Source organism: Etheostoma spectabile, chromosome 15 (genome assembly GCF_008692095.1).
Source record: "Etheostoma spectabile isolate EspeVRDwgs_2016 chromosome 15, UIUC_Espe_1.0, whole genome shotgun sequence".
In the NCBI taxonomy this organism is placed as follows: Eukaryota; Metazoa; Chordata; class Actinopteri; order Perciformes; family Percidae; genus Etheostoma; species Etheostoma spectabile.
In genome coordinates, this window is record NC_045747.1 from 8,624,502 (window position 1) to 8,645,678 (window position 21,177).

The 21,177-nt window shown below is 44.2% G+C and overlaps 1 protein-coding gene across 2 annotated transcripts; it reads right to left on the reverse strand.

The window, feature by feature from the left end:
• Nucleotides 1-597: 597 nt before the first annotated feature.
• pdgfab (platelet-derived growth factor alpha polypeptide b) lies at nucleotides 598-19,766 on the reverse strand. 2 transcript variants are annotated; one of them, XM_032537781.1, is made up of 7 exons: nucleotides 19,104-19,766; nucleotides 17,717-17,813; nucleotides 13,354-13,488; nucleotides 11,777-11,967; nucleotides 3,081-3,207; nucleotides 2,359-2,483; nucleotides 598-1,668 (listed from the first exon to the last, which is right to left on the reverse strand). In XM_032537781.1, the coding sequence occupies exons 1-6, from the start codon at nucleotides 19,164-19,166 to the stop codon at nucleotides 2,410-2,412; spliced, it is 687 nt and encodes a 228-aa protein (XP_032393672.1). In that variant the 5' UTR covers nucleotides 19,167-19,766; the 3' UTR covers nucleotides 598-1,668; nucleotides 2,359-2,409. The 2 variants fall into 2 exon arrangements, with proteins under 2 accessions (XP_032393672.1, XP_032393673.1); XM_032537782.1 differs by lacking the exon at nucleotides 2,359-2,483 and having other exon boundaries at nucleotides 19,104-19,765.
• Between the last annotated feature and the right edge of the window lie 1,411 nt (nucleotides 19,767-21,177).

The window sequence follows — 21,177 nt, forward strand, 5'->3', positions numbered from 1 at the left end:
GCAATCAGAGATTTGTTCTCCTGTCAACAGAGGAGTAAAACCTGGCAAACAAGGAGCCCATTCATGTGCTTTTCGATTTGCTTTGCTCGCTCATTCATTATTTAAGGTGGACTTTGCTCATTGCAGGCACAACATGTGTGCTTGTGAAGCATAACGGGCGGGCAACTTCCTTATCAATGTTAAGAGTGATATGGGTGAAAATAATCTCATGTAAGAGAGAAATTGTGTGAGTGAGAGCACACACCCTGTATATTCCGCCTCATTCAGGTACACATGCACACTACAGTTTCTCTTACATGTTTTGTGTGATTGGCGTGAACACACTTTAATGTGCTGTATGCATGTTTTTGTTAAATGCCACCTGTTACATAAAGGATAAGGCAGTCCTTATCATGGCTGCACATTAGAATAAGCTAAGGTACAGCCACTCACTTTGAAGTTGCCATGTTTGAGCCACTCTATCCCCCCCTCCATGTTTACAGCACGGGCGGACTTTTCTCCCTCGTCTATTCCACCCCCGCCCACATTTTTGAATCTTTTCCACTGGATTAAATACAGGCATTCAACCACATCAAAAGAAATAAACATAATTCTTGCTCAGATATAAGTAAGCTTAATATATTTCATAACAAAAATAAAGCATCTTCCTGTACTGACTCTCACATCTCCTCCTTGCGCACATATATCCAAACCATATACAAGACTTGACATCATTCAGATATACTGTACTAAAATAAGAAACATGGATGACAACAATGACATTGACCAAAAAAAAAGGACGTTGAGATTGTGATACTGATGGTTCCAAAGAACCAGACCACACATAGCTTTTGCAAGTCTCCAAAATCAATAAAACAAATTTTTGTTCTTTCTTTTGTACTGGAACAGAAAGCAAAAGTCCACACATATAAATAGTTTGTAAGTAGCGGTGCATCTTCCTTTTCAACTTCAACTGTACATAGCAAGTGGGCAAAGTCACAGACCACCAGGGGTCCAGAGAAGATTTCCTCTTTATTCAGAGCAAACATCCAAAAACTATAAATGTTTAATACTCCATAGAGTCTTTTGGAAGAGAAAATATCTCCATTTGTTTCTCTCTTTCTCTCATTCCATTGTTTTTCCTATATCTCTTTCTTTTTTCCTGTGTATGCAAGAGTCATTTAAACAGGGCTGGGCACTTTTATGTTGCCCAGCTGGAGGTCATCCACCGCCGTTTTGGAGTCTGAGCACCAGATTTCCACGAAAGCTTGATTCAACTGTCATATACTTTTCTTTTTGTGTGTCTTGTTTAAACAAAGTCTCAAAATGTTCAACACAAATTACTTTCATCATCTCCCTTTGGCCTCTTTCTGCCCTTCCCGAAGTACAGCATCTTTTTCTTTTCCTCTTGGTCAGCGGCATGGTTCAGTTATCTGGGTAGGTGGTGTACCACAGAGAAAGTCATCATCCCTGGTTACTGTTTTTAAAAAAGCACCTTTGGCATCTTATTTGTTTTTGTCTGTTGGCTATTTTCAGTCTCTCGTCTTAACAGAAAAGTTTGTCTTTTTAAAACAAAGGTTGCATGGCAGTGGGGAAGAGGACAGAGCTGGTCTCCTGTTGGTGGCATCCTCTATTTAGGTCCCTCCCACGCTGAAGTCCCTTGTTCTGATTGGTCTCACCTCACGTCCACTGTGGGAGAGAGAGAGAGAGAGAGAGAGAGAGAGAGAGACAGAGAGAGAGCTTAGATTAGTATGACACTTTTGCAAACACAACACATGGGTTTCATCATGAGAAGAAATACAAATCTACTTAGATGTTTGCATTTTGTGCCCAATTGCATTTTTTTCTCATGCATTTCAAACAAGCCGACACGACAGACACTAGACCCACAATGTTCTAAATCATGTTTCTCCATTTCGATCAGCCCAGACATCCTGTCCAGTCAAAATATGTGTGTGCCATTTTGTGTGTAAAAGACAGAGAAATGAAAAAAACAATGTTTTGACAAAAAAACTCTAGAGAGAGAGAGAATAAACAATGGTGATGACAATTTGATGGAGGAACAACGTAAGGGTGTCTTTTAAGCAGTGAAACAAACAGTGACATACAGTGGGTGTAACACAACAAAAACGGTGCACACAACCACACACAAGCACAACACTGAGACACAAGGCTGAGTATGCAGTGTGCATGCTATGCAGTCCACAAAATCAGCATGCAGCATTTGGGCACAAAGAATTGTACTCCTTAGCCCTCCCTCTTCTCACACTGATTGGCTGTGATGTGATTGGTGATGGTGATTGGCAGCCCCCCTTGTGCCTGATTGAGGCCACTGCTGTGCCAGAAGGTAAGAGGAGCACTGCGGTGCTAAAGTCCTACCTGTTCCCTTCACAGCTCTCCAGTGGACTTTGGGTAATGAGTGCAACTTTTTTATGTCGCCAATAAATCCTTGCTGGGCCTTAGCTTTTTAGGTTTCCTTTTTTTACCTTTAGCCCTATGGTGGCCTGAAAACACAAAGTTGGGGAGGGTGGATAGGAAGGAGGGTTAAAAGCAAGAAGCAGGGTTTATGATACAGAGAGAGGTACAACAGCCCTGGGACAGAAGCAGACTGTGCAAAGATATGACACACTATAAATACTTCAGATGCCTTATCAGCACAAATCAGCTCTTATCTTGAGGAGGGAAAGGCTTCAGATCAAGGCACTGGTGGATTTACCTGCTGTCATACCAAGCAGTTGTTGGACACACACACACATACACACACACACACACACACACACACACAACCGCACACACACACACATCCTGGTCTCAGAAGGCACAACACACAAGCTTTACAGTTTGTAATTGCAGGCCAACGGACAGGTGTCTGTCTGTGTGGAAGCATTTTACAAAAAAGCTCATCCAGTGCTAAGCCAAAGAGTCAGACAGAGAGTGAGACCATCAGACAGACATGAGGAAAGAGAAGCACCAAGATGCATGATGACGTAGGGATGAGGGAGGGACTCACACAACTCAGTCTTAGCCCTTTTTCTGCAATGCTGGGACACTTAGGATTATGTAACACAACCTATTTATAAACTTTGGAGGGTCACAATTACCTGTTTCTGCATCTGAGTGCTCCACCACGTGATGCTGTGATGTGCACACACACTCCAGGTGGTCTTCTAATCGCACAAAGACCTCTTTCAGCTTGGGTCTCCTCCTCACGTACTCCACCTTTGCTACCTGAAGAGAGGAAGAAAGAAAAGGTTAGCTACAGAGCCAGCTACAGAGCCAGCTCCAGCGCCATCATCACTCTTCGCCGTGTATGTGTGTCGTCAATAAATGCACATACTCTTAGCCCATCCGCTAGCATCAAGAGGCGTAGCGCTGTGACTAATGACTCTTTCATAAAACCGATTCATTAAAAAAAAAAACCAACCATCGCTTTGTGTCTGAAGTGTCAAGGCAGCATTCCTCTGAGCCTGATGCATTGGGTTCCACTCGCTGTGCTCTATGGGCTGTTGATCAGGTGTGTAAATACTAGATGGAGTGTATGACCATGTCCAAGCAAGCTCAAACAATGGGAAAAGAGAGATGGAGGGTAGGGGAGAGCAGTATACGCCCTAAGGCCCAGGGAAGGTTTACCCTGGCAGGAGAAGAGAGGCTGGGAGATCCCCCCCCGCTTCAGGCCTGCAGCATCCACATCCAGACAGACACACACCTAAACTCTCTTGCCTTGTTCCAACTTGTAGGCTGGTTTTAAAACACATTAATACTTCTTCATGGGTTAGGGAAAGTATGTATTGAAAAAACATGGTCTAATCTCAGCAGTAGAACCCCAGATAGAAGGCCATTTCAATCTAACAAACACAAAAGCAATGCCGGAATTCCTATCCTTCAGTCCAGCTAACACCCTCTCAGTTTAACACAACAGGTCTGACCTCCACTTCCCACCCTACAGCTAGTAATGAAAAGGACCAATCCTCGGAGGGTTATGAATAGGCTATGTTGATTAAAGCTTAGATGAAAGCTGAATAGAGAAGGTTGCATGGAGGTTATGATGATCTTGTTGTGTAACTCAGGGGAGGTGGCTACATGCTTTTCCTTCTCTGATGTGAGTGCCAAGGGCAGGTAACCTTCTCATCCACCACTGAGGGCCCGGAGGGCCATATGGAAACAATATCCCCTGCTTCAACCATCTTCCTGGTCACTGCACGAGAGAGGATATTGGCCGACAATCTCCCAACGCTCTGTGGTGTTATGAACAACACGGTTTTGCAGTCAGCATGAGGCTCACACATGCACAGACGGAGGGCCAAATTCGACTATATCTTGTCTTCTTCTATCCTGTGACACATACCGCCATGGCCGGCTCTTAATGGCGAATTAGTCATGCAGACAAATGAACATACCAGTCCCTGTCTGATAAAACAAGGTATGATGTTGACATTCACACAGCTAAAGCTACCTCATGTCAGTGCTGTAACAATGGCTGGAGGGTCATCTGGGGAGGCTAAAACTGAAATTAGGGGCCAACAGTTTCAATAGCCGCTCCTTTGCAACAGTTTCTTTCCACGGAGAGAAGAGAAAGAGAAAGAAGACAGGGAGTGAAAAGAGGGTAAGCAAGCAGAGGAGGTATGCAGTGAGCAAACAGAGGACAATGTTGTCTGGGTTTGCTGTTATCGGGCTCTGACAAAAAGAGAGAGAGAGAGAGAGAGAGAGAGAGAGAGAGAGAGAGAGAGAGACAGAGAGCGGGTGAAAGGGCCAGGGCAGGGAAGAACTGAGAGCAGGAAGGTGGACCATCACTCTCATTAGGGTGTATATGTGTGTGGTGTGTGTGTGTGTGTGTGTGTTGGTTTGTGTGGTGTGTGTGTGTGCGTGTGTGTGTGTGTGTTGTGTGGTGGTGTGTGGCTGTGTGTCTTCCTGTGTGTGTTTGTGTGTGTGCATGTGCCTGTGCAGATGTGTATGTAGTGTATTTGTGGGTGTTTGTGTGTCTGTCTGTGTGTGTGTGTGTGCGTGTGTGTTTGTGTGTGTGTGTGTGTGCATGTGTGTATGTGTGTGTGTGTGTGTGTGTGTGTGCAAACAGAGGGGGTTATTTAAGGAGTTGGGAGGAAGGACTGACCATGATCATGACAAGCATAGATGACATTTATGTGTTATCTATTAACATTTAGTTTCTGGGCTACTTACTGGGGAACTTTATTACACTGACGCTGACAGGTTATTATTAATTATTAATCAAACGATATGGGGTGGTGGAAATCCAAAAGAGGCAGCCATGTCTGACACTTATTACTGAGGCTATTCTTATGACTAACTGACACACACACACATAAACCCAAACTCTTCTGGCCAAACAAACAACTATTGACAGACAGATAAAGCGATGGGCCCCCGGGATGAGAGGCCCAGCAGTAGGCTTGTCTCATTGCCCCTTACACAGCAGGGCTAAAAACACTCCCTGCTGGACACACACAAAAGCACACAAAAACTCAATCTTATTTGTCTGAGAATGTGTATAACTGTGCTATAATACTGCTCTGCCCACTTTGTCAACACTCCCTCTTTCTCTTCCTGTCTTGTTTTTCTGTTTCTTGTGTTATAAAAATATGTTGACGGTACATGAATGGCGGGCTTGACTTCTACAATTTTTCCACTTTACATCCATTTTTAATTCTTCCGTCCTCCATTTTTAGCCATGTCTTCGCCACACAAAGAACACCGGCTTCCTATCCAGCACAGAGTCAATGACTTCCCACATAAAACATACATCAGAAAGAGACCCCATGCTATGTTGGGGGGCCCCGAACTCTCTTTGTATAAATCAAACTGCTCTAAACTCCCTAGAAATCCGGGGCCCTGAGAAAGAGTCCCTCGAGCGGCTGTGAAATGATATCCGATCCAGAAGGTTGGGGTGAGGCAGGGGGATCTGGGAAGTGCACCCCCTCGGGTTTGTCCTCAGTGTCTCCGTGGCCCTCCATGTGGAGCCGATTGTCCCGGTCGGGCTAATTGGGAATTCCCTGAGCACGGAGCACTGATGAGAGCATGATGGAGGGGAAAGTTTTACTCCTGCTTTCCAAGGAAAACACAACAGGGTTGTGAATGTGCACCGCGGGCCCTCATGAACTGGAACAGTGACAGAAACCAGCAAAAATAAATGAGAATGTATGTGTGTATAGAGAATGAAGGGGTGGAAAAAAGTAGAGTGGGGTGGCAATTTATTTATCGGGAGGGTGACACTCAGACTTTGTGCCCCAGAAACAAAGAGCGCCTGTTGAGATGCAACTGCGAGCAAGTGGAGGAAAGGTGGGGAGAGTTATAGGGTGGAAGAACCTAAAGATACTCTCTGTATGCCTGTCTTCTGAACTCAACCTTTAAAAAAAATCACACTCAGATGAAAGGCAAGATGATCTGCAAAGGGAGAGAGAGCAAGCCACAGAAGACGCAGACTGAACATCAGCAGAGACAGCTGAGACAACCTGCTGCTGCTCTCTGATTTAACCCACACAGCACTAACACACACACGGGTGGAAGGGGTTATCGCAGGCGGTGTGGGGAGAAGAAAGGAAGCAAGGAGAACATTTATCATTAATCTTTCTCTCTTGCACACACACACACACACACACACACACACACACACACACATGAATGCATCACCGGATGTGAATATCTATCTGCCCCTGACCACATTGTGTGCCGTGCTTTCCCTGTCCTTCCCCCACAAGACCGAAAGAACCATCATGCAATATCAAATATCAAAGACCCAAAGATGTGTAATCTTTCCATTTCTTTTTCCCTCCTGCCTATGTCTTTATAGAAAATGTGCAAATGAGAAAGAAATTACAATGATAACTTAAAAGATGAAATAAGATTTTAATGAAAGAGAGCAAAAAAGATACAGTAAATGGCAGAGACTGGCAGAGAGGTAGAATTAGAGAGTGGGAGAAGGTTGTGTTGCAGTAGTGAGACTGAAAAAGTGAGAAGGGAGTGAACAACTATTTCACACAACAGACAATCAGACTCCAAGACTGAGTGGAGAAGAGAGGTGGAGGAGGAGGATGAAGTCAGAGGGGAAGGGCGAACGGGAGGACAGAAGAGAAGGAGTGAAGGAAAATGCAGAAATGAAGTAAAATATGATTAAAATACGCCTACTACTTTTCAAGCTGATGCATTCCAGCCGGTGCAGTAGTAGTCAAACTCTCCGGCTTGGTAGGGACGCTCCCATGGTCTCTGACCCGCACGGCAACCCCCTCTGTGCACACCACACACTCATTTACACACACACACAAACTCCCTCACCCTTCTTCATCTATTAGAAGAGCTGAGTGAATCAAAGGGAAAATAATTCACAGCTGCAAGGGACTTCAAACAGGGGGGCCCCTCATTCCCATCTAACCTTGCCCTAACGTAATCCACAGGACCCCTCAGATAATCATAAATCATGCTCACTGTATCAACGCCACACTGTCTTTTATTTATGAAACACCCCGTAAGTCAGGGTCCCATACAACCGCTGGGCTACAGCTACTGCTTCCCCCAACACCAGGATCTGCCACTGTCACTGAGTTAACTGTCAGTGTGTGTGATTGTGTATGTGTGAAGGGGTCAGGGCCAGGGCCAGTGCACGAAGATGTGTGGACCCCCACACTCAGCACTGTAGCTGTATCCGCCTGGCCTCTGTCAGCTTCCACTTTGATCCAGCAGCCATCAACACTTCATTACTCTGTGGCCCGTCTTCCTCTTGCTGCCGCTTCACACAAATGGCCTTGTCCCTGCGCTGTGGTGGGTGAGTTTACGTAGCATAACATAGAGCACTCCCTCTCTCTCTCTCTCACATACACACACACACACACACACACACACACACACACAAACAGTCTCCTTCTTGGGTTTACACAGATGTGCTCTGACAAACCTCTCTGACCTCCGCAAAATACTTGTACATATGCTTCAAGCACCATCAAACGTTTCCAGCTACTAAACCAAACCAAATGAAAAACATTGAGCTTTACTGTTGACAAATGATGCCATACTGATTAGATGACGTCACCTCATGAAGTCAATGAAAAGGTTTTAATTGTTTTCATTTTGAAAAATAGAAATTGTAAATACCATTTACAGCACAAAAACAGTAATTTACCCATTTTTCTTTAATTACTTTGTGGGACTCAAGGGTATAATTAGCAGTTCATTTGTGCTTTTTCCTATTTTTCTTTTTACTTTCCATAATGTCAAGCACTCTCCGTGCTGTCCTTGACACAAACATAGAACCTCATTTACTGTTAATACCATTACCATGCAGCAGAGAACACAAGAAGACTTTTGGATTTCCTGCATTACCTTACTTGTAGTACAAATGTAATCTTAAAGTATCACATGAAATCATATCTGTGTTTGCTCATGTGGGTTTGTAAATGAGGAAGGGAAATATAATGAACTTAGAGACCAAATGTACTGCAGAGGCCTTAAGAGTTAATGAGAGAGAGGATGAGTGACAGTTCCATTCATTTGCTTGTGTCATGTGCTGTTTAATCAGCCCCATATGAAAAACAAACAGAGAAGCAGTTAGATCCACATGCAGAGACTAACACACATTCATACGCACAAAGACTAATGTGCAAAAGAATGCACATGCACATTGAGATCGCTACCTAACTCTTTCTACCCCACACACACACCTTTTATACTAGTTTCTTCAGTCCTGGCTGTCCAATATCACCAGTTGTTTTATGAGTGTGTCTAGCACGCCTTGGAGCCAAAAGCACTGAAGAAAACATCAAAAACACTGGACACAGCTGCAGCTGTCAGCCCACAGAACGGGAGATTCGAGGAAGAGAACAGAAGGAATACAGGAGGTAAAAAAAAGTATAAGTAAAGTATAAAAAAGAAAGGATGACAGGTTAACAACCAAAGAAGACAAAGAGAGATTGAGAGAATTAGGCTTTTGCCATCAAAACACCAATAATATATTAATTCTGGTATTGATTTTCATGTCATATTTAGATATTTAGAACAACTCGGGGAACACTAAGAGATAAAACAAAATGGCCACAATGTTACGCCAGCCTTCTCTGATAAAACACGAAAAGGAAAAAAGAAATTAAAAGAAATGTGGATCACTCAGTTTGATGGAAATGAAAGGGGAGAGCCAAGACGCTGGGATAGGGGGAGTGAATGGGCTGTCATTGAAAGTGCCAACGGAGGTGGGATGGGGGTAAAGGAGGAGTTAAAGGAATGCTGGGATGATAGAACCTGAATACATAAAAACTCATTACAAATTCTGTTTGCCCCTCTCCTCCTATATTATTTAATATAATCTGGACCAAAGAGCAAAATAAGTTGAAGAATAAAAAGAGTGGAAAGGGAGGCTAAGAATGAGGAAAGTGAGTTTGAGATCTGCCCATTCTCCTCCCTCAGGCTGGTCCTATTTAAAGTTTTTTTTACCCCACCACTGAACAGGACAGGCTTGTACAGTACAGGGCCTGCATAGACCTGTTCTCTTTTTTTGGGATCTATAGCATAAAAAAGGAAATCAAGAGAAACAGAAGAGAGGGAGGGAGATGGAGAGGGAATAAATAAATAAAAGGGGCATTTGGACAAATGCATAGTGGCATGAGATGGAAAGAAACACATTGAATGTGTTCTTTTCCCATCCTTGGCCAGCAGAAGGAAAACAAGTCAGGCCCAGTGTAGATGGGCAACATTTTTAGTTTTCTAATAAACGGAGGGAGAAGGACAAACTGAACCCCTGTTCAAACTAACTGCTGAGAGGACAGACCAAAAAAAACTTGGCATTAGATAATGTTTCTTACACACAATGTGGTGAATGTCTCATGACCGGAGCAAGCCCTGACGCATGACCTTTCCAGGGATACGACGCCGCTTGGCCCCCCTCACCCACGGCTGGAACCCCATGGAAAAACGGTCCCTGTGAATCTCTGCCCACCACGCCTGTAGGCCCCTCTTTTGTCTGTTTGCTCAATTTGTCCTCAGTGTCATGAAGGGGACAGGGAGAGAGATGTATGGATCACGACATTCCAGGAATAGCTGAATCTAGCTTTACTGTCTTGTCCCAACCGTCACTGTCCTCGTCCATCTGTCCTCGTCACTGTGATCACAGACAGAGCTCCTATTAAGGGACTGTCTGGCCGATGGAGAGACAGACAAGCTTGCATTCAGACAGAAGGACACACAGGGTTGGGCTGTATATCAGAACTCTTACTGCACTATGAGTCAGCATCTCTGACCACAAACCCTGTGCCTTGGATGCAGTGCCCTGGGTCCTACAATGGCCTTCTTGTCAATAGCAGCAATAGCAGCTTACATTACTGTCTCTACTCTGCGACTTACAGAGGAGAATGTCCTCTCGTCCATACTGAAACCCTGACATGTGCCAGTGTGCCAAGGGGAAGGAGGCAGGTTAGGTTGCTATTTGTTTTATTACTCTGCTGGTCTATTGAGGCGGCATTTTTAAAACTCTGCATGATGCCCCAGTGCCCATGGCCAGGCAAGATCACAATGATTAAAGAAACACCACAGTCTAGAGATAGACTTAAAGAGAAACACAAACACAGTCAGAATGTTCCAGGCTATCCTGTTTATCCCCCGGTTGTCTCTTACTCTTACAGAACAGAGCACATAACTTCCAAACAGAGCCATGCACCAGCTAATAGTCTGTATTGTAAATAGAGCAGAAATATGACTAAGCTCCAGCCTCGGTGTCTCCTCTGATCCTGAACAGAAGGAAATCTTTTCAGGCTACCAATGCCAAAGAGCTTCTGAGAACAGTGCAAACCCCTTCAATCCATCGTTTACACTTTGTCACCTCGTCTCCTCCAGGATCCGTGCTTCCAGAAAAGACAAAAGGCCAAACAAACAGAGAGAGAGAGTGGAGGAATGGCTGTGCAGTAGCCGATGACACTCTACATTCTACTCTTTACATTCTCAGTGTAAAGGTAACTGTTTTACCCTCCCTCTCTCTCTCTCTCTCTCTCTCTCTCTCTCTCTCTTTCTGTCTTTCTTATATCTGGCAGGTGCATGCCTCTCTGGTCAACCCTTTAACAGATGTCCTGGCTTAAGGTGCCAACAACCCCCCCCCCGTCCTCTCTCTCTCCTTCTTTTCCTCCCGCTGTCCTGGCACAGCCGCCATGGACGCTCGCCAAACATGGGATAGAGTGATGAGGAGAGAGGGTGGTGATCGGCTGTAAGGAAAGGAGAGAGAGAGGAAGGGGCAGCGGAGGTAAGGTGGCCACTATTTGGGTACGGGCCAAGGAGGCTCAGAGGAGAGGGTAGATGAAATGAAGAGGAGCAGTGGAGGAAAGGAGCGTGAAAGAACCAAACCTTACCTCTCATATGATCAACTTACCTGGTGATAATTGCAATGGAGTAAGGATTTGGATTATTATATATTTGGATTATTATATATATAATAATCCAAATATATAATAATCCAAATCCTTACTATATAGAGGAGTATATATATATATATATATAGGCCTATATATACATATATATATATATATACACTGTATATACACTGTATATACACTATTTATACTATGTATACTATACACTGTGTGTATATATACACATGATATTGGATTTGATTGTAAAGACCTTTCAGCAAGTCAATCACACGCGCACAATCTTGCCTGTAGGTGTGTGTGTGTGTCTGAATGTGTTTTAGCAGGAGCTCACACCAGCTGCAATCACTTAAGGACGGGGTATCCACTGTAGAAATGCTTTAGGCGAAAACTGTACTGTGTGTGTGTGTGTGTGTGTGTGTGTGTGTGTGTGTGTGTGTGTGTGTTACCTTAACGGTGCGGTGGTGCTTGCGGGAAGGGTGACAGCGCATGTTGCTTGTGTTGCAGCAGCCTGTGCAGCGCAGCACCTCGACACATGGCGGCCATATCAAGAAGTTGGCAGACGTGGGATCCACCTGGCTCCTGGGAATCTCGTAGATCACCGTCCGCGTCTTACACACCGCTGGGACCGCCTCCTCTACTGGAAGACAGAGGAGAAGGAGGAGTCTGGTTAATGTGTTTGGTCTGCACAAGTGTTTGGTTTCACATGTAAATCTAAAAAAATCTAAATGCAAGCGCATCCTGATGTATTGTTGTAATCTGTCCATTTCACTCCCAGCTGCATTCATGCATTCCTTCACTGCTCATTATTTGATGACTCACTTGATGTGGGTGCTGTTCGTCTGACCTCAGATCACATACAACCTCCTTTAAGGCTGTTAAGAAGACAAGCTATCCAAAAAGCTGATCTCATATCAGCTAAGGAGCTTTGGGATCAAGTCGGTGAGACAGAAAGAGACTGCTTCTTTGTTCAGAGGCCTGACTGGGGTTAATGCAGCGTGACTAGGCCAGAAAACCTTTATGTCCGCCTGTGGGAAATCTAATAATGGCCTTTGACCCTGTTGGTCATAGTGAAAAGAGGAAGGCAGTAAGCATTCATTTCAGATTTAATGCTCTGACAAGCACTCAAACCTAAAGAGGTGACAGAGAGTGTACAGTAAGATACCATTATGTCGTAAAGATGAGCATGTACAGAATGTGAATTACTGGAATTGTTGGGTCTTTGTAAATTATAGAGTGGGATCTACTCTATCTACGACCTACTCTATCTGTAAAGTGTCTTGCGATAACTCTTGTTATGATTCAATACTATAACTCAAATTTAATTGAATTGCATTGAATGTTAGGGCTTTTGTGGACAGCTGCCAAAATGGTGTACTGTATCATTCACTTATGATATGGAGCACATACATGAAATCACCCAGCCACTTAATTCTGTGTTGCTTTAAATGCTGCGCTGCTGGGAGGGATGTGCAGAACATGCAGCCAGTCTTACACATACATCACACACTACATGATATTCTCTACACCTCGATCAGATATCGTACTGCATGGCGTTTTATGAAGAAATCTGACTGAGAGCCCAGGCGAGCTGCAACTTGAGCCCTGAATGCCTGGAATTTCCACGCTCAAGGATATATCCTTGAGTCTCCTGACTCATGTGTCTTAGATGTTCCTCTGTTCAATTAAAAGGCTTCATGTAAGATGTACTCGTCAACCTCACACACCAGTCTCGTTTTTCATGATTCCTTGATTGCCATAAATACTGGGTAGACGTCTTCATTAGGGTTCCTTTTATCCACAAAAAGCCACTAACTATAAGCTTTGTTTGAAATTAGTGTAAAGTGATCGGTTTCATCTCCTGGGAACTCATGTGTCAGGGGGGATATTTAAGATAGCTGTTATTTTTAGGGCATTATGAAACTGTAATAAGTTGTGCCAAGTTGTGATCTATATAGTGCCAAACGTCATCATGATGCAACCTCTGAGCAGCACAGTAAAGCACATAATATCCATTCAGTCTTACCAATGCTCCTCTTGCGTCGGCTGTGGAGCTGGGAGCTCTTCAGGTCATTGTAGTAACCATGCTGGCGGGAGTAGTTCTTATGGTGGTTGTGGTGTTTGTGGTGTTTGGGCTCCTCGATAACATTGTTTCCCGTACCTCATCAAAACAGAAGGTAGCCACATTAATGACGTCACACAGAGAGGAAGCAAACACAAAAAACGTATTCAACCAATAAACCAAAGATGGGTTGATTGATCACGGCTGCAGCTTTAACAGTGTTGACTGTGGTGGGTGGCTTGCTAGGCCAAACCAGAAAGACTGGATATGATCCGCTATTGATGTTTTATATACCCTTTCCACAACTAACAATGTGTTGGTTAGTCACACAACCATAATGAGATGGTACCTTCCTGCTAGCTTCTTGTGCTGTGTGTAACATATGCTTTGATTCCCTGAAGGGCTCAGGGTTCCCTTCAATGTGCTGGATGGCTGGTAGGGCAACTGCTGATGATGTCACAAATTGAGGTAAATAGTGCCAAGTACACACGGTACAGGCATGAGGCACGTATTACACAGAACTCTGTGTAATTGCAAGCTTTGTGTGTCAGCCTTACTTACTCATTTGGCTGAACTTTTCCAGCAGGAAAAAGTATCTAGACGTAGGTGAGTCAGCATGCTCCTTCAAAAACAACCCGCATTCACAGATGCAAAGCAGACTAAAGTGGTCATTTGACAGGTGGTACTCAGCCACCATTATCCCTGCACCTAATTAGTGGTTTTGTGTCTCTCATTTACCTGAAAATGTTTGCTTTTTCAATCATACAGTGGCTTGGAAAAGTACATGTTTTGTTATGCTGCAGTGGTAGCTCCTTAAGGCTCCTTAACTCCAGTCTAATATAGCCAGCTCAGCTTATTCACAGTCATGGTCATCTGATAAAGCTTGCTTGTTTTTGTCCCCACCCAGAATATGAGGTGGATTACAGAAGAGTGCCAGAGCAGCTATAAAGCGATAAATCTTGTACGCAGGATACTGCCCTTTCCCAAAGAGCAGAGTCTGAGTGTTTGCTAAGTGGGTGGGTCTACCTGTCTGTAGGTACAGCACACCCACCCAATTGGCTGACACAATCCTACATCTGTACACTTAACATAAAGACACACTCACAACTACACAAACTCCTCTCATTATCCTCCATAACATGTTAAAAGCCAATGTACACCAGCACAACAAAGCTTAGCCACAGGCAAACACATTTCACTCATCCAGTTCCTTTGTGCTCTGACCAGAGTCATCTGAAGGGATTCCCTTTACCTATACATGATCCACTTCTGGGATTAGTTGTTTATTTGCTTTGGGATGCATTCATTTTCCAGGTCTGCCCCTCAATGAGAGCGGAGGGAATTTGCTTCTAGCCTTTCGTGCCGTCAGTCATGCAGTGACCCAGAACCAAAGGTCCACAGAAAGGAAGTGTTGCCTGCAGCTGAGGCCTGGAGTTTAGTAAAGGTCTGAGCTATGTTTTATTTATTTTTTCACATCAGTCTGACAGGCCTGTATACAGACACGCATGAACATACCATATATATGTCGCACACACTCTCCATATATACGTGCAAATACACACCTACGCTGTCTGCACTGTCAGGTGGACTCATTGTGACAGCTGGCTGAATTTCCTACCTGACAACCTGCAGGTCACTGACACAACTCCCACTGCGCCTCCTCTCTCCCTACCACTCCCTCTCTTCATCTCCTCCTGTCAGATGAGAATGGGAGTGAGGGAGCGTGTCACACCAGTGACCACTCGGAGACGGTTTATGTCAGAGCTGACAGGAGAAAGGGAGGGAAGGCATAAAGAAGTCTTTTATGACTGCAGAGTTCTTTTCTCAGCACAATAAAAGGACCTTTCTGTGGAGGTTTTCTTGACACAAAAAAGAATGAACATAGGGAAAGAAGGCAATCAGAGTAATCAGGCAGCAAGGTGCAGAAGAAAAATAGGTAAGAAGAGAGAAATGAAGAGAGGCATGAGTAGAAAGAGTGAGGAACTGGCGCCTCTGTTGGTTCCAAGTGACTAAGAAGTAATAACACACCAGGCGCGTTGTCTTACTGAGACAAGAGAAATGAGGACAGAGGACAGGGCACAGGCTATCGCCATGAATTAGGCATTCATGACTCACAAATTACTCCCTCCATTAGCTGAGGGCCTCAGCTCCCTCCCTTTACTCCTCCTCCTCTCTTTCGTATCTTTCTTTCTCTATTTGTACAATAAGCCAACATGTTGTTAACTTATTAAAAAAAAGTGCCTCCCCAATTCTCTCTCTGTCTTGTTTCTTCATTGTCAACAGTAACACAGCTGAGATTACAAGGTATTACTTTTAGGGCAAAAGGTCCTCCACCTGGTTGTAAAAGCAGGTAGGGAGCACAGTAACTTTGTTTTTGAGGCGCTGTAGGTTCGTAGGAAGTTCTACCAACTGTACTGGAGCTGAACACACTGCCAGATTGTCAGAAACAAAGCATATTGCACAACAACTTGTGACATTTCTGAGTGAGGTATAGCAGGAAGACAGCCTCCAAAATCCTCCTGCTCCCTCCTCCACCTCTGCCCCATGCCAAGAGTCAGGTTCCCTTTTCTGTCAAAGTCCTTCACTGAGAGAGATAAGAACCAGCAGGCCTGGGGGCCACCTAAGGATGAAGCAAGGAGAGGATCACCTCAGGGGCCAGACAGCCATCTGCAGACTTGAGCAAGGTCATCTCATCTGTCAGTCAAAGCTGAAGACACCATCCTCGCCGGACGTGTGCACATACTGTAGACACGCACTGAGCAAAGCAGCACTAAATGAAACACAGCCAACAGACATGCCCCGCAGGCCTTCCCAGTGATCCCAACACATGTACGTCCTAACAGGCAGAATTATAAAGTCATCCTTCTAGTGACATAGATCTCAGATAATGACAAAATAATATGATGACTAAAATAAAGTAATCAAGGATTTCCTGGGTGTGACCTCCAAAACACAACATCAGCCCATGTTCGATCTTCAAGGTGCCAATGTTCAAAGGTTTAAACCAACACCTCATATAAGCCTTTCCTTTCTACTTCCATGGCTGACAAGCTATGCCGTGTGGAGTGCAGCCTATACTGGTAGCTTTACTGTCCTGGCTATCTGCAACAAAAGCTCTGAAAATACCCCTCTGGTTGGCGTCAAAAGTCTTTTAATGGGCTGGCCTGGGTCGCCAAGCTGGCTGTTGGACAGATTTATGTCCTCGTAATAATCAGCCTACTACTGTTACCCTGCAAAACATTCCTCTGTTTGAAGAAAGACATGTTAATTCAATTATAAACACCTCATCTCATGCTAGAGTCACTCCGGAGATCTATTCTGGGCTCAGCATAAAGTGTGGTGATCCCTGTTGTGGAGTACAGGTTGGTCTGATTGTGAATTAATAAATTGAACACACTAATGATGATGTGTGGCCTAAATGATTTGTCGATCAGAAAAGCAATCAGGTGGTTACACAGAAGAATACTTGAGTGAAAGACTAACATTGACCTAATGTTGCTTTGCTGAATATATGTTTTAAGGCTACTAATGTGCTGTGACCAGTGAGGTGGCTGACATCATTTTGGACTGTTAAAGCAAATTTTGTAATTACCCATTTCCATCAACAAACCTTTAGCGGGGAGACTTGAATTTGATCTATGGCCAGAGCCTGTGTAAATAGAGGCTCATGTGAAAGCAAACAGCTTCTTGCAGTGCACCCCTGTAACTTAATCTAAGACAGCCTGAGACAGACCGGTCCCCCACTACAGAAGAAGCAGCACCTCCAAAATCCTGAAGCGGAAGAAACCCGCCAGACTTGAGAGCAACTGTCTCTGTTTACAGGGCAACATTTTTAGTTGCTATGAAGCCAGTTTATTGCAGCAGCTGAAAGAATATGCCCAGAAAAAAATGCCTGCCAGTGAAAGTCCATCTTTGTCACGTGTACAGTGGATGCACCTATCAAGGTTACTGCTTTATCATGCACCCCAGGGCTGGGCAGCTCCCCTGGTGCACAGATCCCTCCTGCACTGTGGTCTAGTCATGGGCATATCTTTGGAACTTGATTTCAGGAGTCATAACTTCACTGATTCCCAGCTGAATGTAATTTGCAGAATATTCAGGTGTCCTACCAAAAAGGCTAGTTTTAAAAGGGGTTTTACAAGAGAGCATAAGTATACAGATAATAAAGGCATACTGCTTATGTAATCTTGCAGCTGTTTTTAACACCACCCTTGACTACTGGTGTCCTATAAACAGTATCAGTGCCCGACGTGAACAACTTCTCTGGCATCAGGATTAAAAATGTAACTGGGGTGTGTTGATAAAAGTATCAAGAGGCAGAATTTACCTACGGAGTCAATGTCTAGTAGCCGCTGGAGGTCGCTGATGCTGTGGATTTCACTGTGGGACAGTCTGTCTATCAGCTCCTGGGGAAACTCCACTTCCTTTAGGGGGGCGGGGGGCAAACAAAATAAACAAGAGATGAAGGTTAGAGATGTGTCGAGGCAGTGGCAAAACGTGTGTGTAATTGTTTGGCTGTTTAAGTAAACGTGCTGGGTTTAAACAACCAGTAAAAACACTGCTAGAACAATTTTGCAACTATGTGCCAACGACAGCTAGCAGATCTGCCCCTCTCCTACATTGAGAGGAGGTGGCGCCGAACCCTTTTAAGACATTATTCAATTTGGGTAAGCAATGCTCTGCAAAGGAACAAAACTGCATCACTGGAGGATAATAAGTCAGATATTTTAATAGTGTCTTGTGGTTAGTTCGGCACTCTTATAACTCTAAAATGTGCCCTATTTCCTTTTAATATATCTATTTCTTTTACTTATTCACAATTTGGAATGCAGGACTGATTGAGGGAAGTCGATCATACAAAAAATGAAAATATGTTATTACAACTACTGCTTTCAGTTTTAATTGGAGGTCGAATTAATAATTAGATGCCGATGAGCCCCACAACGACTTCAGGAGTCTTACTAAGTAAAACAACATCAAACCGTCTGTTTTCTAAAGGAATTTGGAACCGTACCACAGATTGGAGCGACGTTTGCCCGGGTGACCGGCAGCTCACCAAACTTTGCACTTGTTACGGTCTTGCAAGCACCTCAGGTTGAGCAAACCGCTTACAGGAACAGTGGCTATTTATATCGCCCGGAGCGGTTCCCATGAAAGCGCTTAGCCCAACCAAAACGTTTGCCCAGTTGGCTTGGGCTACAAACAGATTTGGCACAAAAGCCAAAAATAACTGTGATAGGGGCGTCCAAGTGAAGACGCGATGTTGGTTCTCAAAAGCGCATAGTCACTGACCCTCACGGTAACTGAAGCTGATATGCTGTTTGCTCATGTTTGAAACATACATTTATATATTCACCATGTTCTTATAATAGCCTCTTAATCTAAACTACCCTTTTTATTATCTTAAAAAACTGTTTGGATCTGTAATTCAAATGAAGAATTGATTTTAATCATGTGGGCTCATACTCTTCAAGCCTAATTACAGGCTTTGATTCAAGTTTTTTATAGTTATTGCTCTGTAGTTGCTCTCTCCTTTTCACTGGCCATCAAGTTGCGGTGTGGTGTGTAGCTCTTGCTGAAATGCGCGCTTTGTGGGAACTTTGCACCCTCATAGGAATAAAAACCCCGCACCACTGTGTGTGAAATTGGACCAGAGGGACACAGTCTATCCGGCCCCGCACCTCACTGGCTGTGCGGAGTCCTGGTAACTTTACCTCAGAGGTGGCCAGCAGCAGGTACGTCGTCCACAGCAGGAAGTAACAAAGTGCGGCTCTCATCTCCCTTTAATTTTGATTTAACCCCGAACAAGAAAAAGGTGCTATTCTGTAGGAGCCGCAGAATCGCTCCTGGCCCCACACGATCCACAACCATCCCCTCGGGGAGAGAAACCGGGGTGTCTGAGCTGCTCACCGGACTCAGTCAGATTCCGTGCTGCACTTGCTTTTAACTGTGAAAAGCTGAAGAGGCTGGAAGTTGATTCTTGTTATTCACATTGGACTGCGTCCTCTTGAACAAAATCTGTGCGCCTTATACTGTAGCTCCTCAGGCGCGAGTGGGACAATCCCAAGAGACAAGTCTGAAGCGCATTGCACTTGTCCTTCACCCTCTAAAAAACAGGCTTCAAACTTCAGCCCAGCTCACTAATGTATCAAACAAGAAGCGTAGGTATTTTAATTAAACTGAATTAAGACGCACTACTTTTTCTATAATATTATTTAATAGTCCTAGAAGAATATAATCCCAACGAGCAGATCCTCTTAGAATACGACAAGAGAGAAAGTTGTCCGTGTTGTGCTATTCAGAGCATGTATTGCAGCCGTCTGCACAGGTCCTTGACTGTGTAGGACTCTGGAGTGAATGAAAGTCAGAGCGCATCTGAGCCGCTGGATATAGAGAGCCAGCAGCTCCGTGCTCGTTGCGCCTCCCCTCGCGTTTCGGTGATCTTGCATCTATTCAGCGAGGGGAGCTGGTTGGCTGGGTGGATGACTTAAGAATAAAGAGCATGTCCCCATCCCCCCCTCAGCCCGTGTGTGTGTGTGTGTGTGTGTGTGTGTGCGTGTGTGCGGGTGTGCACTTCAGCACAGAGCCCATTCAGAGATTCAAGCTGTAATTGATATTGATTATCACTGATTGAAAAGTATGTAAAACCAATAATTGTGGACAAAATTGTGACAAAAAGGATGAGGGTGCAGATGAGAATGAGACACATTCCATTGTCACATTGTTTAGCTTGTCACAATTAGCTTTGATTGAAAAGCAAATAAGGGGCAGAAGAAGTCAGTAATTACATTTATATTAAATTACTCCAGATGTAATCAAATTTGGACCAAGTAAACAAAAATGTGAAACGATGATCATTACCATGGAAGTGATGATGGGGACTCATGATGTCTCGTGATAATGAGATACTACAAGTTGTCTTTGTGCCTTTCAGTTTAAGGCAGAACAACCAATGTATGTATCATGTGTGGACATTTAGTATGTATTAGTACAAATAAATTAAAAATAAATGTGTCATGTCTGTTAAGTATGTTATGATGACATAGATGATGACCATTAAACACCTGTGTGTGTGTGTGTGTGTGTGTGTGTGTGTGTGTGTGTGTGTGTGTGTGTGTGTGTGTGTGTGTGTGTGTGTGTGTGTGCGTGGGCATGATTTTAGAACACAGGAAGCAAACTAGTTAACAGCAGGTTAAAACAGTCTGGTCTTAAATTGTTGTGAGGAAGCTGTAGGCTGTGCTGTGCTGGGAGGTCTGGGAGGAGAGCCTGAGGGCCTGATAAACGAGGCATACCAACAGGAGCAGATACTCAGACAGAGACAGCGTGCACGCACATTATCAGCCAGAGGTGACAATCAGCAGGGAGCCATAGGTCATGCAACCAGGTGGTCTGCCCTCCACCTTTTCCATTCAACTGGATCGCAAAGCACGAGGCCAGCCTGAGGGCGTTGTGGCTTGAAACACTGCATGGAGAACACACTCCAGCAGCTGGTGGAGTAATTAATGTAACTATTTTAATAGGTCTGTAAAGTTCATTTTAGGATGGTACCAGTGCTGTAAAATGAATGTTATATTTTATAACAAACGTTCCTCTGCTAAAGCCATTTATGTGACACGTTGTTCCTATTGAAGCTTGTCCTTTTTTCTTCTTTTTTTTTACTGCACTGCACTAATCGTTTGCTCTTAAATTGCAGAAGTAACTGTGTGCATTAAAGTATATTATGATATGGCACAAATGAATAACACTGGCTGGTGACAGACAGGCTCATCATGACCCGCAGTGGCGTCA

What these genes read in the sequence shown, in the direction of transcription:
- pdgfab (XM_032537781.1), bottom strand. Translation starts at nt 19,166, where the DNA reads ATGAGAGCCGCACTTTGTTACTTCCTGCTGTGGACGACGTACCTGCTG. An exon ending in ACTAGACATTGACTCCGTAG is followed by an intron (nt 13,489 to 17,716) that starts GTAAATTCTGCC and finishes TGTTTTGATGAG; the next exon opens with GTACGGGAAACAATGTTATC. An exon ending in CCGACGCAAGAGGAGCATTG is followed by an intron (nt 11,968 to 13,353) that starts GTAAGACTGAAT and finishes TCTGTCTTCCAG; the next exon opens with TAGAGGAGGCGGTCCCAGCG.